General features: G+C 39.3%; 1 protein-coding gene across 2 annotated transcripts in view; it reads left to right on the forward strand.

The window, feature by feature from the left end:
• Positions 1–26,768, forward strand: part of FAM114A1 (family with sequence similarity 114 member A1) — a 38,567-nt gene that overhangs the window by 5,129 nt on the left and 6,670 nt on the right. The window contains exons 3-11 of one of the 2 annotated variants that reach the window (XM_026847185.1): positions 5,922–6,035; positions 6,195–6,292; positions 8,347–8,481; positions 10,239–10,391; positions 12,503–12,626; positions 21,633–21,715; positions 22,860–23,024; positions 24,286–24,425; positions 25,665–25,737. In XM_026847185.1, the coding sequence (XP_026702986.1) occupies positions 5,922–6,035; positions 6,195–6,292; positions 8,347–8,481; positions 10,239–10,391; positions 12,503–12,626; positions 21,633–21,715; positions 22,860–23,024; positions 24,286–24,425; positions 25,665–25,737 (1,085 nt within the window). Of the gene's footprint in view, positions 1–5,921; positions 6,036–6,194; positions 6,293–8,346; positions 8,482–10,238; positions 10,392–12,502; positions 12,627–21,629; positions 21,716–22,859; positions 23,025–24,285; positions 24,426–25,664; positions 25,738–26,768 lie in introns of both variants that reach the window. The other variant, XM_026847184.1, reaches the window with a different exon arrangement.

Consider the following 26,768-nt stretch of genomic DNA (forward strand, 5'->3'; position numbering starts at 1 on the left):
ATCCTAAAGGCCTAACCAAGTATATTCAGCTTTTAACAAATAGTATCATAGAAAAGCCCAGCTGAAAGGAACCTCAAAAGATCATCTAGTCCAGGCTTTTGTGGGAAGCAGCACCTAGATGAGATTATCTAGTACTTTGTCCAGTCACATCTTGAAAACCTCCAGCGGTGGGGACTCTGCCACATCTCTGGGGAGATTGTTGCAGTGAATGACCGTTCTTCCTTCTTACATTCCTTTCTCTTGAAGACCGAGCTGAAATAGTTGTTCCAGGGATCTCGGTTTCATTATCCTTCAATTCCTGGTTAGGGGCTCCCAAACAGATTAGTATTTTTACTGCATGACTATAATTTGTTTAGCATAGCTGATTTTAGTTTCTAATAATAAGTTTCCATATAATTTGTATTTTACCTCTCTTTAACTAACTCTGCACCTGTAGCCAGTGATTGTTTTGGCAATGGTTTTGTATTCTAAAGAAGATGTCTGTTGTCTTCAAGCTGATTTTGACATTATTTGTATCAAGGTCCCCGGCACAAGGCAGATGTGATACTCCTCTACACAACAGAATATATAATGCCTTTGAATTAGTAGCAGTCATTGCCTGAACCATTTTTAGTGTCTGACACTAGATGTCACACTAAGAAAGCTATTGAATCTGCCTCATTAATGAGGTGAAGAGTTTTCTTTTGTTTTTAAAAGATGCAGGAAGTTTGGTTTCCCCCCACGGTAGAACCACAGTGGAGTAGATCCACTGAAATAGTTGCTGGGATGATGAGATGGGAGTAGGCTCACTGTGATTTAAGGACACAACTTGTTGCACTTATTGCCACCATTTTACCCTTTTCTTCTAAAATGTATTTTGCAGTAAATCAGCAATTACACCATCCAGTCTTTTAGTAACAGTGTTGATAAAACTCTGCTCTAACAGTGGGTTCCATTGCAGCTAAGTCAATCTGTGGCTAGATAGCCACTGAAATGTACAGTCCTGCACCTCTCTTTTCCTTGTATGTTTCTTCTTCGTCTCTATGCCAGTGCGCATGCTCTGCTGAGCTCCTGGTAATCCATTCAGGAAGCTAAATTGACATAAGAATTACTTTGGAGGAAAGAAAAATGCATTTTCTGCCTCTTCAGTTCCTTGAACCAACTCACTGAAATAAGTGCCCAGGCAAGCAAAAGGGACAGATATGGAACATGGAAGGAGCAGAACCTCCCACACCAGCACCCAGAAGCCATTAGGTCAGTTTAGCTATAACAGCAAACCTTTTATCCCCTGGGTTTAAGTGAGGCAAAATATATTCTCAGGCTGTACTTGAACCTTATGACTTCCATTTTTAAAAACAGCTTGTATGCTTGAAAGCTTGCCTGTTTTGGTTTGGGTTTTTTTTTGACTAAGCTATGTGCTCGCTTAATGAGACTTACTACCTTCTCCTACAAACCTTGCCTTTCATACACTTGTTTTGTATGGGTGAATTATGGTGTTCATAAGGTGCTTAAGTTATGACGCCCAGCAAGCTGCATTTCCAAGCAAATTCTGTTCTCTACCATGCTGTATGCATGTGCTTCATACCAGGTTAGTTTGGGTTTTTAAACTTCTAGTGCCAGTGGTAAGACTAACATTTGTCAATACCCCTTATACAATAAAAGTAACAAAAATAGAACCCAGCTGTTTAATTTACATGGTCTCTGAAATTCATACTATAAGGCTGCTTAATGCATCTCTCATGCAGTGCTTGTAATTAATATTCTGCTATCTTATTTTATGCTTGTATATATTCCTCATCTAGTTCTTCACCTAGTAGAATGGCACACAAAAATATCAGACACCCATAGTTCTCCCTGGTATGCTGAAAACCTTTTCTTGTCACAGTATAACAGAACGAAGTGTCGCTTGTGATGTCACTGTGTTCATGAGCTTGGGTATTATTACACATGGATATGTGTAATAATCAGCATTGCATAGCTTAAATTGAAGTCTGTGTGGAACGGAAGTGCAAATGCTTTAGATAATGTGAAACTAAAGTATTGAAATGTTGTGCATATCTTTTCCATTTTTTAGATACTGTTCCCTGTTGTGAAATAAAGAACAACATTAAAAAAAACGAAGGCTGGCTGTTATGCTTGTACCTTTATGTGGTCATAAAAACGACAGTTAATCTCTTCAGAAGACTTTTTAAATAAAATCAGCTGATTAAGGGAAAACTGGTTTTGGGCCTGAATACACATGGTGGTCTGTCAACTGTTTTGTAAATAACACTTTACAACGGCTGTAGCAGCAAACCCTTTTTTCACAGTTCTTTTTTAAGAATACTGAAAGCAAGTAACAGATGGGAGGAATTGTGGACATGCTTTTAGGGATGGCAGTCCCATTTGCTTTCTTTATGTCTTTTAACATGGGCTTATGGTTCAGAAGAGGTGGAGAACCAATAATCTGTGTAGCATCCTTTATGCCTATTACTATTATTAAAACCTTTTACCATTTCAATAAAGAGATATGAGGGTAGGCACATTGACTAGCTTAATTGGACTTAATCCTGATTTACGGACTGGACAGCATACATATTATCAGAATCTAGCCTGTGTTTTTGTTTTAACTACAAGGAGGAGAATTTTCTAAAGCCTTGAAATGAATGGAGTGCATGTAGGATAGCCTCAAAGTGAGCACAATGGGGTACCACTTTTTTAGCGTACAAAACCAGAGGACACCTGACTTTTCAACAAACCTATACTTTATATAGGGAAATGATTCCCTCCAGCCATCTTCAGGTTCCTCAGTTTCTCATTCAGTGTCAGATGCCAAGGCTTCGATCTTCATCTTTAGCTTGAACCAGATGAAGCTTCATTCATCTTACTAGGCTAAGTTTTGATCAGTTGTTCATCAGAAATGCCCCAGGGTATAACACAGGTGACAAAGACTGTGTGGTAGCCAGGGACAAAAATCTCAAATATTTCCTCCTTATCTGTACCACTGAAGTGGGGAGTCCAGTTGCCTGGGCATATTTGACAAGGGACAGTGAATGATTTAGATTTCAGATGTGCTGAACTGCTCTTCAGAGGTGTCTTTTGGCTTCTTTCAGCTCTGCAGAGAATCCGAAACTACTAAACTGGGGGGTAGAAGATAAGAGAGCCTGAAGTGAAGTGGGATGTATGACTAAAGCATTTGTGAGCACTATAATCAGGCCTTGGGCAGATCAGGCAAACTCAAAGGCAGGCCACATTTTTAGGCACTGCTTGCAAAACCTTCCTTTTCAAATGAAAGTTTCCAGATAGCAAGATGAACAACAATATTCTGCTGAAATTGCCAGCCAATAGAAAGAAAAGAAATCATGTAGGCAAGAAAACCAAAAGCAAGAAGACAGGAAAAAAGCATGCTTTCTTCAGAAAGCATCCAGTTAACAATACCCACTGCATAGCCCTTATATCTCTGCTGTTAGAGATGAGTAAATAGAGGCATCAGAGGTGTTCTAAATTTACAATGTCAGCTCAGTGCATTACCACATCCAGTTTAACAGAACCAATGCACCTTTAATATGTAGGCTCATCTCCCATAACTTCTTTTATTTCTGTGACTTTTGAAATTACAAATAATCCTTTTCATTTCCAAAGCAACATGTGCTTCTGTCATGTTTGTGCATGTACGTGTATCTAGCAGTGTTGATGTGGCTCAGTTGTGGTCTTCTGATCTCGTCTGGTTTTGTTGTTGTAGTCAAACATACGTGCTACATACAGCTTAGTTCAGCGAAACCACTCCTAGCTGACCTGAAATACTTTCTTATCATTCTAGTGCATGTAACTATGCCCTGAAAATGCTGCCTTATTTAAGTGAGTCCTGGGAATCTGTACAGTAACTAAGTGACTCCAGAATCTATTCATGCTATTATTTTCATCAAACCAATTAAAATGAGCAGGAGATTGGGATTAGACAAAGTAGTATGCTGCTTTCCAGTGTCTGTGTTGGAACAGGTTTTGCAAAATGGTATATCCTGTACAGATGGACATACTGCTACTTTTTGTAAGACATGAAATACAATAAACAAAGGTCATATTTTCTTTAGACACATAAAAGCATTTACCTGCCCGGTCTCTCTGTTTTGGTGTAACACATCAGGAGCCCATGCAGCTTATGCTCTCATATAGAAAATTACTTGTACTGTTCTTAGGAGATATCTGTTCTTTTTGTTTAGCTCCAGATACTCCAGTTTTCTTGTATGTGATCCTTCAGTAGTGCTGCTTCACATATGTTTTCTAGAGTATATTTATTACTGAATCCACAGAGCACCTGATGTGCAACCCATCTGGAAATCATAGAATTATAAATCTAAGCCTTCCTTCTTCCTACTCCAGTTCACATAGTTCTGCTGCATGTTTCTTTAATGAGGTGTTCAAAAGTATATTTGTATGACTACACACACACATACATATGTATATGTTTATTCAGAACACTGCAGAGCGCTGGCAAATTATAGGCTATTTTGCTGTAGTTAATAGAAAAGATGCTTTGAACTTCTCTAATACAAAGTGCACACAATTGTGGGAAAGTATGGACCATGTTTAGTTAATTGTTATGCCTTAGATATCTAGGTATCTGCCTCTGCATCTGTATGAATGTCTTTTCTGAAATCATTTATCTATTTACAGTTCAGTTTTCATGTAACAAAGCAAAGAAGTATGAAATTGTCATTAATACTCTCATAAATAGTTAGGCAGATAGTTAAAGCACCCAGTATTTTCTTACTACTAGTTATGAGCTTCATGTGAGATGTAAATGGTGTACTGTGCAAGAAAAATTCAAATAGAGTCACTGAAGCCATTTCATTTTGTGTTGGAAAGAAGTATTGCTCACCTGGTTGGTTGTTTATTTATTGCATCTCAGCTGGTGTGCAGAAACTTCTAGGTAAAGAAGATGTGCTACCTTATTTGTGATGAGAGAAGCATATCATGAACATACTTGTGGATATATCCAGAAGCAGAATAGGCAGACAATTTGAGGGTAGTCTATTTTAAGGGCAGTGGTTTTCAACTACAGCTGATACAGATTAGGAAGCTTTTGCTGACTACCAGGCAATCCCCCTCTATCCTATAGCAGGATATTACCAGTCCATGTGACCTGCTAGTGTAAATAAACTCTGTATAGACAAAGCAGCAAAGCAATCCCATTCTGTCAAAATTATTCAGATAAAAACACTAATAACACATATTCTTTACATTAAAATATTATTTACATTTAACAGAACATAGAGTTAGGGAGTCACTACGTATGTGTCAGGTAAAGGTGGTAAAATCTCTGTAGATCACCTGCCACTGAAACAATAATTCTGTCTGTGTCATCTGACACCAACAGATTTAACAAAGTATATTTAAATAGCACCTTTGAGGAGACACACTTCAGAATTTGACTTCAGGTGAGCAACTGAGTAGCTTATATCCTGAAATAACTTTGAGGACTTCGTCAGTATTCCCAAAATACCTACCTAACATAGCACCTATGCAGCACTAAAGAACAGTTCTCTTACCTCAGCCCTGCAGTCATCCACAGTCCATTAGTTCTGGGTTAATTGTTCTAGACATCTGAAAACTAGATGAGACCAAACCCTATGGCATTAGGAGAACCATCAATTTCTGTTTAAACTGATTGTAATAGAATATTTAGCATTTTGAAAAGCAGGTAACTAAACTTTTGTGTGCCACTGAAACAGGTTTCACATTTCAGATCCAGTGTCATTTGTATATTTTAGCTTTATAATTTCTAGTGAGTAAATATACTGGATGTAGTAGAACAAGTGAATTGTTAACCAAGAAAAAAAATAAGCAGTTGAGGTAAGTTTAATAGTTATTCTGATTGTCATTATTCGTGGAGTATAAGATTACTATGGACTGTTCATAATAAGTTTTCAAATCATATAATCTAAAATACGGTTCTGGTGCAGGTCATGGCATAACAGCAGTGAAGGAAAAAGCAGGAACTACCCTAGGAATTCATAACACAAGTTCTACATCTTCGGAAACAGCAGAGCCTCCTGCAGCTGAAACACTAATTATACGTAAGCTTGAGTTCACTGAGATTGAACAAAACTCTTTGACACTGCCAAATTAGTCCAATTTATAAAATTTTAAGAATTTGATCACAGAATCCAGTTTGCTGTAATTTTTGACTTGTACAGTTGGAAGTATGCTGTAGCTTTCTTATTTTCTTTTGTTAGAAGCAGAAGATTCTCTGGACCAAAGCTCTTCTGAGAATATTCCTTCATCTGGATCTCGCAGCATGTTGTCAGCTATCACTAATGCTGTACAGAACACAGTGAGTCACTTTAGCTGGCTTCTCTGCTGTAGTTATTTTTCATTATTTTTAGATGCAAGTTCACTGTAGGTCACATTTGTTAAGTTGTAGGTCTTTGTAAAGACAGTTCTGTTGTAAGTCTGTTTAGAGTCTCATGGTAAAATAACTGCATCAAATTACGAAAAAAAGAATTCGAACACAACTAAGTCGCTTACTACTTTGGCACCAGTTTCAGTGAAATATATGGTCTTATAAACTATGTAAAATTCTGCAAATTCTTGCGAAATCTTTTTTATAGTTAGGGTACCATCATCTAGGTTTTTTTACAGTTAAGTCCTTTCAGAGGAAGTATGATAAGATTTGTTATCTTTTTTGAAGGCAGATAAAATAAGAAAATACTCCATTTGCTTATATTAAGACTTTTACTAAACTCTGTATTGTTAGTCCCTGGCCCTTACCTGCACCTCTGTATCTTGTCTTTCATTTCATATTAGCTTGCCCAGATGGTCTGACTGCAGATGCAGTGAGGCAAAATCTTTTGTCCATGGTTCATTCATATTACACCCTCAATGTATTTTTGTGTGTGCACTTTATCCTTTTCTAGTTATCTTTGTGCACTTTATCCTTTTGTTTTTCTGTGTTTCAGCTTTTGCAAAATCCTGTACCATGCCATTTCCAAATAAATTCTTGCATCATCTTCTTACCCAATAATTTTTACACACTGTTGTCATAGCAAATATTTTCCTCTGAGCTTTTCTGTATGGTGTTACCCTTGAAATTGTAAGAGACTTTAAGCATTGGCTAAAGAAGCATAGAAGACTAACTCCCCATTGAGGATGTTTTACAAAGTGGCAATTCTTGTTTAGTGCATATTCAGATCATTCTGACTGCCTCATCACTCTTAATATCAAAGATTTTGGGAGCAGAGAGAGACTCCTATAGATTATTCCTAAGACTGTTGCTATAGAATCTGGAGCATCATATGGTTTGTGAGAGCTGGACATCAGTATGATTACCTGAGTGTCATGTAAGATTTGCAGTAAGAGAAAAATGTGCTCTCATGAAAACCTAGAGAGGCTACTATGCCACAGTGATGAATGTCAACAAACAGAATAACTTAATGTCTCAGTTACCTGTAATGCCATTTGAGATTTTGGTAGAGTTTTCCATTATATATCAGGCTACATCAGCATTTGAGTATCTGACAGATGCATAATCCAGATTGAAATGGAAGTCTTTAGCCAGTGAAAATTGTTCTTCAGTGTACATGGAAAATTGTCAGTGATGGCTAATGTTAATATGAATCATGGAATGGTTTGGTTTGGAAGGGACCTTAAAGACCATCTAGCTCCAACCCCTCTGCCATGGGCAGGGACACCTTCCACTAGACCAGGTTGCCCAAAGCCCCGTCCAACCTGGCCTTGAACACTGCCAGGGAGGGGGCAGCCACAACTTCTCTGGGCAACCTGCACCAGGGTCTCACCACCCTCACAGTAAAGAATTTCTTCCTTATATCTGATCTAAATCTACCTTCTTTTAGTTTAAAACCATTACCCCTTGTCCTGTCACTACATGCCCTTGTAAAAAGTTCCTATCCAGCTTTCTTGTATGAAGACACAGGAAAAACAACTGTATTTCTGTTGACAGTTCCAGAGTCATCGCAACTGTTAAAATTTTAGAAATCAGTTGGGAAAGGCAGGGTAATCCTATTCATGATGGGCTTTGGCTCCATGTTATTCACGTCTAAAATAGTTCCTATGTACTAGATGCCACTTTGGATGAAATTAAAGTGGTATTATTCATAATCTTTTTCACTGGCAACAGATGTTACATTTCTTCTGGTGTGAGTCTTTTAACTAACTAGAAATATTTTTATAGTTCATTGTTTCTTTTTGAAAATGTATTCAGAACAGAGTAACATAATTTTATAAATGTATCAATTCTATTATTTGTTAAAGCATAGAAAATCTAGAAACCTGAATGTTCAAAGATGGTGTCAGCAAAATCAGTACTCTTTACAGTTCATATTAGCATGAAGTGGAAAGAAAATAACCACATTGCATTGTTTTATACAGGGGAAAAGTGTATTATCTGGAGGCTTAGATGCTTTGGAATTTATTGGGAAGACAACCATGAATGTCCTTGCAGAAAGCGATCCTGGATTTAAGAGAACCAAAACACTGATGGCAAGAACAGTTTCTCTATCTCAGGTTGGATTTATTTAAATACAGCTCTGTTAATGCAGTTTCAGATCCTTTTTCCAGAATTTCAGATGCCTCAGGGAGAGGCTTTATTTATTGTGGTAGATATTGGCTAGGCTTATGGAAATAAATACTATGCTTTATATTTGCTCCACTTTATTTTTCTTCACAGAACCACAGAAGATAACGTAAAATCATCTTTTCTGCATAATCACATGTGCAATAGCTGATTTTAATAAGTTAATATGTGTGGTGATAAATCATTACTCTCTGGAGACAGAATCAAATTGTTGGTGTTTTTGTTACAGCTGTAGATAGTTATCTTCCCACATAAACATCACTATACAAATCTTCTTGGAAATGAGTGATACTGGAATATGACATATGTTTCACTAGGAATTAAAGCTGTGAAAAGTTATATCATAATGTCCATCTAAACTAATGGTACCCTTACACACTCATGACTCATATGTTCAGAAGTTTGGAGACATGATAAAAACAGAAGCGTAAGTGCTGTCAGTACAAAATTATATTAGCTCTCCAGACACTGAGAGGAGGCTATGGAAATCAATAGACATTGAAAAAAACTTTAATTTTACTACATGTTTACTTCCTTGTAGAGAGAAGTAAGGTATTTTTCTTTTAATGAGATGTTTCATCTTTAGTGTTTGTCATTGTAAATGTGAGCAGACTGATACTGTAGGCCAAAAGCACGTAACTCTTGTTAAGGCCCACAGGGTTAAAATGAGCTTTAGAGAAAAACTTCCTAAAGAATATGCATGAATTCACACATAAAATCTGAGACAAAGTGACATAAATCAGTTCTCGTGGGTCACATAACACAGTGCTTCCTTTTCAGTGATTCGTACATAAAACTTTGTGAGTGATCTTTTGAATGTGGAGACTGAAAAATCTACCATCATGTTTTTTGTAACAAATAAATAACTGAAAATAATACCGTAGGAATTTTGAATGATGGCATAGTGTAAGTGGTGAGAGTTCTTCTGTATTCAGAGGTATATGTGTTACTTAAGATATAGTTCAAAAGTATTTATCAGCTTTACTGTAGGAGATAAATATGAGAGGCCATTCCTTCCTGGGAATAGAAGGAAGGAATAGAAGACCCTATTCCGTAAACTATTCTGTCCTTCTTATACACTAATAGATGTGTATGAGAAGATCACTCCAAAATATCCCCAAGTATATGGAGTGTAGTTCTACCCCACCTTTAGTAGAAGTCGTACCTTATTAAGGCTAAAAATATTTTAGAGGACATATTTATGTAGGTGCATTATTTATGCAAGTAGGTAGGCAGGTTCTGAAAATAATATTCTTCTCATTTTGTGGTCTGTGGAATGGATTGCATGACTCTTTAAGGCTGTGTATGAAATAGTCCTTTTTATTTTTCTTTCATTTTAAGTGGTGGTTAAATTTATTATACGGTATCCATAGCTGACATAAGCAGCTATGGATAACGTATAATAGTTGAGAACATAAGCAAAATTATTTGTTTGTTCATTGTTTTTTAAAAAAAAGATGGTTAGCAATTACCAGTGGGAAAACCACACTTAGAGTTCTATTTAAATATTTTATTAGAGACATTTATCAAAAAAGAAGTTAGATATTTCAGCTCTAAAAATTTCAGCTCTGCAGGTGTGATATAGTCCCAAATTTTATTACTATTTCCTAGACAAGCAGAAAGTAATAAAATCTGTCGTACCTACAGCACTACCAATAAACAACAAGAATGATGTATATTTTTGCAGCTGTTGAGAGAAGCTAAAGAAAAAGAGAAACAGAGGCGGGCCCAGCAAGTTACAGTTGAAAGAACTGCACATTATGGACTACTTTTTGATGAATTCCAAGGTTTGTCTCATCTTGAAGCTCTGGAAATCCTATCAAATGAAAGTGAAGCTCAGGTACAGTATGCAGACAGCATAAATCAAAATGGTTGATAAAAAATTTATCTTTACATTAATTTCACTTTGCAGATGCATGTGGAATGAACCGTAAGTTTCCCATCAACTTCAGAGGAAGCTGGATTGTATAAGTGAAAGTTATTTCTGTTAGGACCATATATGGTCTGTATTTTTCAGCTTGTGACATTATGCAGATGTCTTTTCAGAATTTGCAAGGAAGTTGAAGTCTTCTGGTTTTGTATCAGGCACCGATACGTTCAGTAATTCCAGACCTACTGCACATGGAGGCTAGTGAATTAAAATGAATTCCAGATTACCTACTCAATTCCTAAGCCTTATTGTGTTAGTTTTTAAAGTTACATAAAACTACCCCAAGATATTATTATTGGAAGTATACAAATGTCTCTTTGAAGAACATGCTAATGTTACTCAGGCCTCTATGATAAATATATTTTTTAATTTTAGCTGTACTAAATTATTGCCTCTGCTAGTAGATCAGTAGATCTCTGACAGTAGGTTAATAGAATTTTCTAAATTCCCAGCAGTGGTATTTTGTACAGTTTTCTGAATAAATTTAAGTTTTCTTCTTTTTTGTTTTTGTAACTAACACTCCTTGCCCTCTGGGTTATTTTTAATTAAAAATAACCAACTTATTTGTTAAAATTTGCTCTCACAAATAAAAGAACTTATATTAATAACAGCTAGGTACATACTGTCCATGTTGGCTTTATTTTTTATAATTATGTCTAAATGAAAAATTATAAATTTGAAACTCACATGTAAGATTCAAGGACATGGTTTTGAAAAAAAAAAAAAAAGGCAAAAAGACCCCACAAAACAGGAAGGAGATAAATAGAAAACAAGTTCCACTTAATTGTATGTGTCAACACTATTTCTTTTTTACTGTGAAATAACATAGAGTAATTCAGACTTGTGCAGGTTATTACTGTGAGGTGCTTCATGTTATGTCCTAGATAACCCCTTGTCCTTAGTCTTACTCACTCCAGTAGGGTTGTATGCAACTTTGTGGCTCAACAAGTTCAATTCCCTGATAAATATTCCAATTACCATACATACACAGATGCACAAAATACTTCTGGTACTGTAAGCTTGAGACCTATACTAACAGCCCAAAAGCTGTAGGAACATGAGACTGAAGGTATTGCTAATGTCCTGTGTACTTCTAATAGCAGGGATTTAAAAATAAGCTTTTATTTTAAAAGTTTCCATTTTAAAAAGTTCCCAGGTAATCCTATGAAGTGGATAATGCTATAGAGAGGGACAAAAAAGCGCTAGGTAGTTCTTCAGCTGAGTTGGGTCTACCAACTTTATCTGGCATTTAATCCGAGCATATGAACTGGACACAACAAGGAGGAACATAAGAAAATAATATCTTTCTCCAGTCTCTCAATGAGCCAGACTACATGTCTGTAAAGCAATCTTAAAAATCCCCTTTGAAACATACCTAAAAGTAAAATTTTGCATCAAGGGGAGAGAAGGCATTTGTGTTGGCTTCCATAGGCAGAGAGTGCGATCATCGGATTAACACCTTATAACTGTAGTGCAAACAGTGATTCAAATAATTTGTTTCCATCCCTCTTAGGCATGCCACCCTATTAGATATGCAGGCACTTGCAGATACTGAGACATGCAAAGACCTGTCAATACATTCTTCAGAACAGGTAGACTAGTGGACTACCAATAATTTTGGTTGCATTTTGAAGGAGGGGAAGCAGGCTGCTTTTTCCAACTCTTCCTATGAATGCTCAGACTAACCATTAATTCTGCCTGTGCTCTTTTTGCCTGCTGTCTTCATCCAAGCAATCCCAAAATGCTTATTACAGTCTGCAATTAAACCATAGATTTATAATACAAAACTGATGTTTTGGGAGAAGGTAGACACCTGATGATCTTGCAAGGCTGGTGTAATTTTTGTGATACTCAACAAATTTTGTTGATGAGAACTGAATGTGTCTATACTGGAAGATTATGACAAGATTTGAGCATAACAGAAGTTTCCATTTCTCAGCCTATTTTGGTATCAGGCTCTAAATTAGCATTTAAGAAATGCTCTGTTTTGTTTAGGAATGTTTACTGTCCTCTCTTTTCAGATTCAGTCATATTTAGCAACACTTGATGGAGAACAGTTGGAGACTGTGAAAAATGATTTAATTTCTATAAAAGAGATTTTTATTCCAAAGGAATCAGATGACGAAGTGGTGCAGGCACAGAAAGGTAATTAGAAATACAGAAACTTAACCATATAAATAATTGTTACTTCTGTATGTAGTCATTTAAAAAATTACAATCCAAACTGTAATTCTGATATCCTATTATTATTCATAGTCGCTAAAATTAATACTCTAAAAGTTCTGGAAGCTGATCAATGCTTAATTTTCAATTTGTATTGTAATTGAAGTGTGAGATACAGAAAATATAATGTAAGGAAGTATTATATTACTTTGCTATATCATCAGTGAGAGCAAAACAAAAATAAAAAGGGAAAATATTAACCTTTTGGATAACAGGTTTTCTTACATAATCTGTTCATGAAATTGCCTAATTTTAAAGTTTTTGAGTGATTAGCAATGCTTTTCTGTTTAGCAACATCATTCTCACTTTGCACCCTCCCTTGCTAGATAGGGAAAAGATTAGAGTAATAAAGAGACTTAAAAACCCTAAAGATTTTGAAGGAAAGTCAATTTGACACACAGTGGCAAAACTGCTTTCTAGGTATTGTTTGGCAAGATTTGACATTTGTAGTGCGAGAAAGAAGTTAAAGCAGCAGAAGCATGCCGTAACTGTGACATAGTGCACAGTGTTGAAGAGATTGGAAGCAGCATAACAGTCCATAGAATAACTCATAAGATTCAATAAAATGGGCAGGTGCTTTGGTGAGGGTCCAAATAGGTGTCTTAAACACCTCAGGAATTTTGGCATCCCCTGGAACAGGCTGAGAACAGGATAAGAAGTTAGCTTAAAGCCACCATAGTTCGTCTCCAGACCTGTTAAGATCCATATCAAACCTCTTCTAGCTAATAGAAACAGTTCCGTTGACCTGGCTGAAGACTGGCTTATGCCACTGAACATGGTATTGTTGTGTTTCAGAAACACAGAAACATAAAAAAATATATCTTCCACGTCCTCTTGATCTTGGGGGTGCTTCGCAAGGTGGTGACTTATGATTTCTGTAGCCTTCAGAAAAGTTAGATACACTGTGATAACATCCACATGTTCTAAATGGAAAGTCTTTTCCAGTTGTACTGCTCTTTTCAGCAGTGTTTAGTATGCCTGATGTCTCTCACTGGGAGTTTGTTTCTTCTTGAGGCAGAGCAAGTGTAAAGTCTTAGTATGGTGGAGTTTTATGCTAGGTTTTTTACCTTGCTACTCTTTAAAACCCCACATTCCTCTGTGGGGTTGTGAGAAATAGAAGTCAAGAAAGTGTATTACTTGCTTAAGAGTAAGGATTCATGAGATGGCTGTTGTTCCTTAATTTCTGTGTGAAATAGTTCCTTGCCTTGAAACCCAGGAAAAGCTGTTTCTTGCACAAAGTGGTATTTTCTCTGGTGGTCAGAAGTCCTGTTTTTTCAGTAAAGTACAGATGCTGATCATGCTCCTTGAAACATGAACTGGCCTTTTAAATAGGCTGAAACCAAGGCAGTGAGCACCTTAAAAAAAAAAAAAAAAAAAGACCAGATCAGAGCGTGCTGCAGGTTTTCTGCTGCAAAAGCAAACCAGTTAGCAGTGAAACATATGCTCCCCTCTGTGACAGCGAAAATAATAACCACACACATGTTCACTCCACTTTGCAGCTCAATGGGTGTTCCTTCAGGATACAGTTCAAAACGACTCGTGTCCTCTAGTGCAATTCAGCTCAAGATTTATTAGTATTTGAACTACAAATAAATTTTATTTATTAGTATGAAGTTGGATAAATTGCAGTTCCACTGAAGGACACCAAAAGAATAGAAAGGTTAATCACTTCTCAAAGTAGCTTTCTGATAGGACTGAGCCTACACTCCTGTGGTCAGGCTCCTGGCCTGGGACATGTGGCATTTACTTCTTTCTTCAGCCTCTCATGCATAATCCATAGTACGTGGAACACTGCACTGATAGTGCTCTTAACACTGTATAGTGCTTTGACACATCCCTTCTAGATATTGTCCTCATCTGTGTACCCTTCCCAGGCACAAAAGTGTGTTAGCTTCATTAAAATCTTGCCAGAGTGAATGAAGGCTTCATATGATCCTCCTGAGTCAGGGAAAACAGACCTTTTCCTGAATTTCTTAATGCACAGGATCTTAAGTGTTTTTATTAAGTGCATTTATGCAACAAATGCATAAACTTAAAACTTAAAAAATTCCATTAATAGGCCTTTACAGGACAATTGTCTGCCATTTTTAGGTAAAAACGATATCCAGCACCTTTCCATGTAATGTCATATGTGATTTGCATGTCCCTTTCCCTTCATGGAGCACAGTTTTATCGAACAGTTTAATGTTTCATTGATACTTTAGTTTGCCAATCTTTACATAATTTAAGTTGGATTCCAGTGACTACACTTAGTATCCTGGTCATATTTTACAAATAAATCTAGCTTTCTGGAGAGCATCGATATGTATACTTCTGGGAGCACACTTGATGTTTTAGGGTCTAGGTTTGAGTTGTTTGGTTTGGGTTTTTTTAACTGGAACTGTTTACTTGAAATGACTTCTTGGGATCTTAAGCATATTTCAATGGCATAATTTTTATACTGAGAAAATGGTCTGTGTTTAATGTTACCAGAAATTGTAAACTTCATTTGACATCCAGCATAGGTAAAAGACAGGGAAGTTTGGCAATAGGTTCACTGATCAGAATTAAATGCAGCTCGTGTCTTGCTGTCCAGAGAAGGCTTCATTCTAGTTTGTGTTCTTAGCTTGAGCTAGTTAATCCAATTAAGCACCTGTTAAGCACATTAATAGGTTTTACACTTACAAAATCAAGTCAGTAAGCCATATGCTATTTTAATAGTGTGTTTTTTTATACAGAATTACATATTTTTACTTAAGCTAACTGATCTAGCAAGAGGTAGCAGTCTATGTTAAATTCTGTGGAGGAATTTCGAGTTTTAATCCTTATTACTAAACAGTTTTAAACTACAACTAATATGACTTCAGTAGGAGTTTGATTTGCGCTTCCTAGTTCAATTAAACTTGTGGGTTTTTCCTTTATGTAAGGAAGCCACCCCCCTAAAAAAACCCAGAGATTAACTAACGGTGTTTGAAACTTAAATCTTATCTAGCCACTGAGCAGTATTTGAAAACAACTATCCCTTTTTGCTGTTTTGTTACCACTTTCTCGTCATCAAAGTCATGTTATTTATATGGTGTCACATGTCAGTGCTATATATATATTTAGCAAAAATAAGACTAGCTGGGAGGAAAACCAGTACTTTGCATTCAAGTGTTTGATAAGGGTGGCTGTTTGTTTTATGTAAACTTTCAGGATCCCTTCTTATCCTAAACTCTCAGGATCTCATTCAGAGATGTTACTGCTGCTTTTAGTTTCTACAGTCAACACTTTCAATCCTACATAAGGAGAAATTACTGCAGTGATCTGTGGGGGACTGTTTTGGGAAAGGATATCCACTGTGTCATCCCAGTACTGGTGTTTGTTGTCAGAAAATGTGTCAAGGGTCTTACTTTGCTATACTGGCTACTGACTGCTTATAATGTGCTCCTATCAGTGCTTGTGGGGCTGAGCCAGTACCTGTTCGCTGCCTGGGCTTTTGTTAGGGGTCTCACCCCCTCTATGGGTGAGCCAGGGGAAGAGATCCTCTTGGTTTTGCAGAGTTTTAACTATCCTTGGAGCATCCAGACCAGTGTGATTGTGGCACAATGCTTTCTGAATGCTTGCCAGATCTTGGTTTTGACCATGCAGTATTTCTCCAACAATAGCAGTACCCAGAAACCTGCCCCGAGGTCAGATAATAGTGAGTGGCAAGGTATGTGGGTAAAGACCGGCAAGTACCTGGGTCACTGGTCGCCTCCAATGCTTTGGAATTTCACTCCCGAACAAATGCAGAGCCCTGATAAACTGGTGGAGTGCTTAGAACAGATGTGTTACCAATCTAACAAATCCCAGGAGACACAGCTCGCTGCGATGTGTTGGGGACTTGCCCATGCCTACCGTGTCCTCTTTAACACTACTCACTGCCCTCAGGGGGGAGAGAGGGCTGCAGGACCTGAAAGTGAACTTACTGGTACAGCAGCTGGGCCGGGGGGACAGTCAGAGCCAGTATCAGTCATCTCCACCAGCACAGCAGCTGAGCCAGAGAGACAGCCAGTGCCAGTATCAGTTGCCCCCACTAATGCAGCAGCTGGGCCAGAGGGACAGGCAGAGCCAGTATCAGTCGCCCCGATACAGAAAACCAAATACACCAAAAAGTCAGCTCGCAAAGTGGGAGACGGAGATGAGCCAGGCCCAGCATGGGAACGGGAGGATGAGCCAGAGGTGATCACTGAATCTCTACCCCTGAGTGAGCTGCAAGATATGCGGAAGGATTTCAGCCACCTTCCAGGAGAGCAGATTTTCATCTGGCTGCTCCGATGCTGGTAGAGCTGGTGTTCTGGAATTGGAGGGGAGAGAGGCTAAGCAGTTGGGATCTTTGTCCAGGGATGCTGGCAGTGACAAGAGTAGGGTTGATTTAGAGCTTAAGGATATGCTGTAGTTGGGAACTGTCAGTGCTAGGTGAATGGTTGGACTAGATGATCTCCAAGGTTCTTTCCAACCTAGATGATTCTGTAATTTTATGAAGGCAATAGGGAGACAGACTCAAACCCTCAGCCTTTGGAGGCGACTCCTGCTCAGTGTAAGGGAGAGGTACCCCTACAAGGATGATATCATATGTCAGCTAAGCAAATGGACCCCCATGGAGAAAGGCGTTCAGAATCTCAGGGAACTGCCTGTGTTTGATATGGTTTATGGTGATCTGAATGATGAGCAGTCACCCATGGACCCAGATCAGGCCCCTTGCACACACCCAATGTGGCGTAAGTTCCTGAAGAGCGCACCAGAAGCACACTCGAAAGCATTGGCAATAGTGTCCTGGTGGACAGACACCCACACTCTAACAGTGGATGGAGTGGTTGGCAAGCTCCGGCAATATGAGGGAAATCTCCCTTCATCCCAACATTCCTGGGGTTCAGCTGTAAAGCAGCTGTCTCAGAGGGTCCAGAAAAGAGAAGAGGACATGTCCTACATTCCACCTGCACGGGCTAATGTCTCAGCCATTAGAAGTAAACGTTTCCCCACCCAAGAGAAAGGCAGCAGAAGGTACACACCACGAGGCACCCTGTGGTTTATCCTCCGCGACCATGGAGAGAACATGAGGAGGTGGGATGGACAGCCCACTGCCGCCCTAGCTGCACGAGTAGAGCAGCTGAAAGGAGAGACCATCACGAAAGGCGAGTCCTCCAAGAAAAGCGCAGCTCCGGTGTCCAGTCAGAAATCCCCCAGACAGAATAGAATGGCCAATGTTATGTCTGACCCTCTTGAGGGGACCAGTGAATCATTCTTACAAGAAGTGAGTGATGATGAGCAGGATTAGAGGGGCCCTGCCTCCAGCCAGGTGGAGGAAAGGGATAGTCGGATTTACTGGACAGTGTGGATCCGATGGCCTGGCACGTCAGACCCACAAGAATATAAGGCTTTTGTGGACACTGGCGCACAGTGCACCCTGATGCCATCGAGCTACAGTGGGGTTGAATCCATCTGCATCTCCGGAGTGACAGGGGGATCCCAACAGCTGACCCTACTGGAAGCTGAAGTGAGCCTGAGTGGTAAGGACTGGCATAAGCACCCCATTGTGACTGGCCCAGATGCCCCGTGCATCCTGGGCATAGACTGTCTCAGGAGAGGGAACTTCAAAGACCCAAAAGGGTACCGGTGGGCTTTTGGTGTAGCTGCCCTGGAGGAGGTTGAACAGTTGTCCACCTTACCCGGCCTCTCAGGATCCCTCAGCGGTGGGGCGGCTTAAGGTTGAGGAGCAGCAAGTGCCGATTGCTACCAGGACGGTGCACCGGCGGCAGTACCTCACCAACCAAGATTCCCTGGTCCTCATCCATCAGCTGATCCATCAACTAGAAAGCCAGAAGGTGATCAGCAAAACTCACTCACCCTTCAACAGCCCTATGTGGCCGGTGAGAAAGCCCAATGGTGAATGGAGGCTAACTGTGGACTACTGTGGCCTGAATGAAGTTACGCCAGCAATGAGTGCTGCAGTGCCGGACATGCTAGAGCTCCAGTATGAACTGGAGTCGAAGGCAGCCAAGTGGTACGCCACGACTGACATTGCTAACGCGTTCTTCTCCATTCCGATAGCGCCAGAGTGCAGGCCACAGTTTGCGTTCACTTGGAGAGGCATCCAGTACACCTGGAATCGATTGCCCCAGGGGTGGAACCACAGCTCCACCATTTGCCATGGACTGGTCCATACTGCACTGGAGAAAGGTGGGGCTCCAGAACACCTGCAGTACATTGATGACATCATTGTATGGGGGGACACAGCTGAGGAAGTCTTTGAAAAAGAAAAGAAGATAATTGAAATCCTCCTGAAGGCCGGCTTTGCCATAAAGTGAAAGTAAGTTAAGGGGCCTGCAAGGGAAATTCAATTCCTAGGAATAAAATGGCAAGATGGGCATCGCCACATCCCAATGGAGGTGATAAACAAGATAACAGCCATGGCCCCACCAACCTCTAAAAAGGAGACTCAGTCTTTCCTGGGCACTGTGGGGTTCTGGAGGATGCCCATCCCGAACTACAGCCTGATTGTGAGCCCTCTCTACCATGTAACCCGTAAGAACAACGATTTTGAATGGGGCCCTGAGCAACAACACTCCTTTGAACAAATTAAGCAGGAGATTGCCCAAGTAGTAGCCCTTGGGCCAGTCCAGGAAGGGCAGGAGGTTAAGAACATGCTCTACACCGCAGCTGGGGAGAATGGCCCTACCTGGAGCCTCTGGCAGAGATCACCTGGGGAGACCCGAGGCCGACCTCTAGGCTTTTTGAGCCGGGGATACAAAGGCTCTGAAGCTAATTATACACCAACTGAGAAGGAGATACTGGCAGCGTACGAAGGAGTTTGGGCTGCCTCAGAAGTGGTTGGCACTGAAACACAGCTCCTTCTGGCACCCCGACTGCCGGTGCTGGGGTGGATGTTCAAAGGAAAGGCCTCCTCCATGCATCATCAACAGATGCCACGTGGAATAAATGGGTTGCTTTGATAACACAACGGGCTCAAATAGGGAACCTCAGCCACCCAGGAATATTGGAGGTGATCACAAACTGGCCGGAGAGCAAAGATTCCGGGACGTCACCAGAACAGGAGGTGACACGTGCTAAGGAGGCCCCACCATATAACGAGCTGCCAGATGAGGAGAAGCAATATGCCCTGTTCATTGATGGGTCTTGTCGCACTGTGGGAAAACATTGATGATGGAAGGCTGCTGTGTGGAGTTGCACATGACAGGTCACCGAAGCTGCTGAGGGACAGGGTGAATCGAGCCAGTTTGCAGAGGTGAAAGCCATCCAGCTTGCTTTGGATATTGCTAAGTGGGAAGAGTGGCCAAGGCTCTACCTCTACACCGACTCAGGGTGGTGGCAAATACAGTGTGGAAATGGTTGCAGCAATGGAAACAGAGCAACTGGCAACATAAGGGTAAAACTGTCTGGGCTGCTGAAGTGTGGCAGGATATTGCAGCCCCTGTGGAAAACCTCGTTGTGAAGGTGCGCCATGTGGATGCCCATGTACCCAGGAGTCGGGCCACTGATGAACATCAACACAACCAGCAGGCAGACCAAGCTGCTGAGATTAGAGTGGCTCAGGTGGACTTGGACTGGCAGCGCAAAGGTGAACTGTTCATAGCCCAGTGGGCCCATGAGACCTCGGGCCACCAAGGTAGAGATGCAACATACAGGTGGGCTCAAGATCAAGGGGTGGACCTCACTATTGACACCATCGCAGAGATCATCCACGGATGTGAGATGTGTGCTGCAATCAAACATGCCAAGCGGAATAGAGAATGATGGCTGAAATATAGATATGGAGAGGCCTGGCAGATCAACTACATCACACTGCCACAGACCCGCCACATGAAGCACCACGTGCTCACAATGGTGTAAGTAACCACTGGATGGCTGGAAGCTTACCCAATGCCCCACGCCATCGTCCAGAACACCATCCTGGGCCTTGAAACCCAAGTCCTGTGGCGACATGGCACCCCAGAGAGAATTGAGTCAGACAATCTGACCCACTTCTGAAACAACCTCATAAATGCCTGGGCAGAAGAACACGGCATTGAGTGGGTCTACCATATCCCCTACCACGCACCAGCCTCTGGGAAGATCGAGCGCTACAATGGACTGTTAAAAACCACATTGAAAGCACTGGGAGGTGGCACCTTCAAAGACTGGGACACACATCTGGCAAAGGCCACTTAGTTAGTCAACACAAGAGGATCTGCCAATTGAGGTGGCCCGGCTCAGTCAAAACTTCCATGTGCTGTAGATGGGGATGGAGTCCCTGTGGTGTGCATGAGGAACGTGTTGGGAAAATGGTCTGGGTTAGTCCTGCATCAGGCAAAGGGAAACCCATCCACGGGATTGCTTTTGCTCAAGGACCTGGGTGTACCTGGTGGGTGATGCATGAGGATGGAGAGGTCCAGTGCGTACCATAGGGAGACTTGATTCTGGGTGAGCTCAAGCTTAAAATAGAAAGAAAACATAGCTCTTAGCTGTGGTTTGCAGACAGAGCAATAGAGAACATGTTTTGCAGTATGCTTCCTCTGAAACTTATTTGTATCTGGCCCTGCAGCAGTTTTTATTCCTTGGTTTGAAAGAAGAGGTTAGTATCTCTTCTTTGGTTATTTTGTGGGTCACGTATTTTTGTCAGATAACTAGGGATCATGCAGCTTCTTCTCCTCTTACCTGTTTTTGTGAAACTTAGTGGAATTTAGAGTGAGGTGGAAAGAGTAGTCAAAGTGCCAAGCTAGCATATCTGGTTGTACAGGTATCTCTGTTTCTTGTTCTTTATTTGAGGATATACACACCCACACCCACACACCCCTTTCTTGTATCACTGTCACTGTTTTTCAAGTGCTGGAGTGCTTGGGGAAACTATTTGACTGGATGTATTTGATCATGTAAAACATTGCAATGATAAAACCCTAACAAAAATTGTTTTGTTTTTTCTTGCAGCAGATATGGGAGAAGAGTTTGTCAGCATGCTCACTGAACTGCTGTTTGAATTGCACGTTGCCGCTACTCCTGACAAACTTAATAAGGTTAGCACCTGTTAGTGCGCTGCCCTCTCTTTCTTGGACAAAAACAAAGAGGGGGGGCTTTGTTCTGCAATCTGACACAGAGCAGTACCTAGCTTAGTCCAGACAGTTCAGAAAGCAAAGTACAGGAGGGTGGAACTAGAATGATGAATACAGAAGAGCTTTTGTAGAAGAAGTGAGATTAGTAAGTCAGTACAGTTGCAATGACTAGCTAGCACAATGGGCTGTGTTAGAAAGCTTTGAACCAAGGATGTCTCAGCAGAACAGAGTTCATGAGCACAGCAAATTTGGTCTTACGTACTGGGAACAAGGGTCAGATTTACAGTTATTTTTCTTGCTCATCATGTCTGTACTTCTGAGGGACTTCTCCAGACCCTCTTAGCTAGAAGCATAGTCTTGGATTTATCTCATCTAGCTGCAGTCATCTAAAAGTCAGTTGGCTAGAAGCTAGTCACATTACTAGTCACATCTGTACTATCGGGGTCCTTTAAAGGTGATTTACCTGCTGATCTTAGGATCAGATGTATGTTTATCTCTCTGGCTATGTAGACAGACTGTGGATAACTAGCTTAGGCTTAGGTCTTAACATATTTTGATTTGATTGCATGTTAAAAAAGAGGCATCATAAATTTCCTACTAACCATAACAGTAGTCTGAAGTTGTATAAAACTTCAAGGTCTTTCTACTTTGATCTACTTTCATGGCTGCAAAAGCAGCTGAAGATGCAGTGATTTTCTATTTATTTTAAGAATTTTGTACATCTCTTACCTCTCCATTTTGTTCTTTTTTTTATAGTACCTTCTTATTTTTATTATTTGGGAAAATTATTTCTATTTAAATTCCTTTGAAAGATACCTCATAAAGCTGAAATATTAGTAACTTTGGTATTAACCCCAACTCTATGTATTGGTTAGGAATATCATACCTGGAGAGGAATCATCCCTGGCTGATCCATCTTTGTACAGTTAGAAATACTTCTTACAGTTTATTAAATATACACTTAACTAAGTGCCACAGAGGCTTGATATGTTTAGACTTCTGAATGTAAAAAGGAAGTAATTAAATGTATTGTTAATTAATGTTCAGGAACATCATTTGATATTCCCTATTGGAACTGAACTCTGGGGTTGGATTCTTTGTTTGGCAGGCTAGGAAAAAAGCTCATGAATGGCTGGAAGAAGCCAGTTTTTCCACCCCAGTAGACATAGAAGAGGAGCTAAAAGAAAAACCTGAAGAACCTGGTGAAGAAAAGACTGAAAAAGAAGATAAAATTGACAGTGATAAACCAGTAGATAAAAGCAAAACTGTGGAGGTAAAATAGCTCTTGGAGGATGTTTCATTAAGCGAATTGTCATACTTTGATAAGATTTCTTGTTTATCTTTGTGTGTTGATTTCATATGTTGTCCTTATTTTTTAAACTCATGGAAATATTAAGAAAAAAAAATTACATCTATTCACTGTAGACCAATTAGGAAACTAACTTACATAAATATTTTTACTATTATTCTGTTTCCATAAGTAAATATCAAAGTAGCAGGACCTCTGCCTATCACATAGTTTTTATTTTTTTATATCTATGCTTTTGTATGTCTGCATGTATATACACAACGTACAGTGAGCTGAGGGATTCTGTAGTGTAATGTTGATAGCACATTGAAAGTTGTATCTCAACATTCCTTGGCATCCCTTTCTCCCAGTGACAATACATGAAAAAAATTCTCAAACTTTATTTAAACTCTTAAACAGTTTAAATCACAAACTAACAAAATTAAAATATTATTCAGGAGACTCACAAGTGTTTGTTCTCTTTATAAAAGATAGCTCTTAGGGCTAAAAGTATAGTGTCCATTCAGACAACCCTTCTTGTTGATAAGGTTAATTGTGATTGAATATTTTACACCAGGTTACAGCAATATTAAACGTGATTGGTATCTTTGTCAAATTTTTTAAAATTAATTCTAATAAAGAAATTATCTGTCATGTTTTCTTACAATAAAGGTCCAAAGGAATCAGAGTTACACTGTATATATTACAGATTTTTATGTGATTGAAGATTTCTAGCTGTCATGAGCTTGTGAAATCTCTAACACCATAGTACTAGGTAGAATTTTTTATCATTGCTGATAAAAGCCACTTTTTTATTGGGAGTATTATCCATTTCTGCTCTGGAGATTCATCTGAGGAATGACTCAGTACTTTCAGCTCCATATGAAAGTAATTATGACTTTTTCTAGAGTTAAGGGATCTTTGTGTTTGTTAGGACTAGGTTTAAAAGTGCTATGTTAGAAAATCCGAGAGCCTGACCTTGTTCCCATCCAAATAAATGGTAGACTTGTTCTTACTAATTTTTCAGGATGAGTATAAAGTCTGTATTATATAATCTGTGGATATTTCATTTTCCAGTATTGTTTGTGAGGATGGCATTATGACTGATATTACTTCACTATGTATGGGGTGGTATTTCCATCTGGGGGGGGGAGGGCTCCTGTGTTTCAAATTCTTTTATATATATGTATCTAGATGTATATTTATTAGTGTTGTTATTATTGATTATATTATTCCCTAATTTAAGGAAATCTACATGCTGTCCATTGAAAGTCTGGCTGAGGTAACTGCTCGTTGTATTGAACAGCTTCATAAAGTAGCAGAATTAATTCTACATGGGCAGGAAGTAGAAAAAACAGCTCAAGATCAAGCAAAAGTACTGACAAAGTGAGTATTTATCTACTTCATATATGAACATTTGACATTTGACACCTGAAGGCAGAAGTTTATGCATCAACAAACAGCATGGGATCCTGGTGCTCTCTTTTCTTGTGTAATCAAGTTACATAGGCTCCCTGTTATTTTTTGACATGGCTAATATTGGTATGTTTACAAGAACATGACCTATTCACAGACTGAAAGTTGTTTCTGCTTCAGCAAGTGAATGTACAAGCTAATTTAGGTTGCATTTCCTGTTCCCTCTGCAAAAGATAATGTGCTAGCATATATAGATTTTGCTTTTAGAGTGCATAAGGCAGTCGTCGTATCTGCCAATAGAGTTTCATTATATAGTGTTTATCTGCCAAAAATAAACAAAAATCAATCCGTAGGTCTAAACAATAAGACTACATTTGTCAGTAACTTTGGAGTAAACCACAACAAAACATACATAAATTCAAGAAGCCAGTTTTTCTAGGGGGACTCAAAATTCAGATCTCAAGCTCTCTGCAGTAACAGAGTCTACTGATTTCAGTGGGTTTTGACGTTGGGATGTTTTAAGCACTTGGGTCCTAAGTAAGTAAAATATTTAAGCAAGTTTTTATCCTTAGGAATGCTGGTAATAATAGCAAAGTCCAAGGGAACACTTCAGTCTAAAACAAAGTACTTAAACAAGTATTTTCAGAATTAGAGCTAAGGTATGGTGCACCTTGCAGGGTGACGTTCTATATGAGGCACTTGTGAATATTTAGCAAAACAGTGAAAGTTCTAGGAATAGAACTAGATCTCCTTGTTCTCTTGTATTTTAACCACAAGGGTGCTTCCTCTTTCAGTGCAGAGAAATGTTTTATTGCTTAGATAGGAAACTTTTCACTGTTCTCATTAAAGTTAGACTTATTTCCAACAGTATTTCTAGGAGTTATGTTACTTCAATCATCAGAAAAACAACAGGTGAACTAGAAGTTTAGAATTTAAAAAATTGAAACGTTGCCCTATCAAAAAGTACTGGTGTTCATGACATCATTTTGCTGCTGTAGTCAGCAACAGATTTTTCAGTGGAGGAATAGAAAAACTATACCATGAACAAAACCTACCCCAAAATATTTTTAAAATTACTAGAAGCAAAATTGACTTAAGAACATTCTTGATTTCTAAGATGAAGTTTGTGCCTGGAACAGTCATAGGTTTTTTATCCATTGACATGACAAGGATGTATTTTTATATTTTCTTTCTTTTTTTTTATACCAGTTTAACAAGTGCCATGTGTAATGAAGTTTCATCTTTATCCAAGAAGTTTTCTGATTCTTTAACAGCAGCTGGGGTAAGATAACAGCATTTTCTGTAGCATTTGTGCTTTTTTTTAACATAGTTCACTTCTTGAAACAGATTATTACCTGAGTCCAATGGCTTTGCATGAGGTACCAGCAAAGAGGGCACTTCAGATCAAGGACACACAGCATTTTTACAGCAGATTCCCAGTTGCAGAGAAAGTTTATAAGCTTTGATAGACTGCAGTGTGTCCCCTGCTTTCTAAAATCCTTCTTCTAGACAGTTCCCATTTGTCCTGATCACCACTCGGCACTTCTTATCTTCTTGTACTGAAAGGGCCCCACATTTGAAGTCCCACAAGTTGATGATATTTTCTTCTCCTACTCAGCCTATCCCTTTTGAATGCATTTGTGTAAAAGTCATTAGCAGATAACACTTCTAGTAGTACCTAAAGATGGTTTCACGAGCTGTCTTCTTAGCCTTTGCTAAATCCCCTGGCCTAGGGCCACTGTGTTTTCAAAAGGTTTAAGAGATTAGAAAATCTGTTCGATCGTCCATCCTAAAAAAAAAATCACTCTGTCTTGTATCTCAAGATATTCTATTTAGGAACATCAATTTATCTGTGAACATGTTTGCTAGAAGTAGTATCCTGCCTTTCAGGATGTTTCAAAGATGACTGACATCTGAGTATTCTAGCAGGATCCAGAGGCAAAAATTGTGCTGTTGCTGAAATTATTCTGTAAATGTCAGAGAAGAACAAACTCTGGCTGTCCTGATTATTCCATGAAAACATGAATTTACATCAAAGGAAATTTTCCCAGTTCTCCCATGAGCTCTTCCAACATATCTCTGAGCAAGTTTTTTCAGAGTTATTTGTAGAAAACATGATTTATTGGGTTGCTTTTATTCTGAATAATTTACATTCCTTCCCATTACTCAGGGAGAAACTGCTTATTTCGTATTTTGGGATTGTATTTTAGCATATCTTTGTGTGACACTTGCAATAAATACATGCACAGACATTTAAAAATAAATTGCACATGAAATATTAAGCTGGGCCAGCTCAGAAATTTGGAAACTAAA

Source organism: Athene cunicularia (genome assembly GCF_003259725.1).
Source record: "Athene cunicularia isolate RWA chromosome 4 unlocalized genomic scaffold, athCun1 chr4_part1, whole genome shotgun sequence".
NCBI lineage: Eukaryota > Metazoa > Chordata > Aves > Strigiformes > Strigidae > Athene > Athene cunicularia.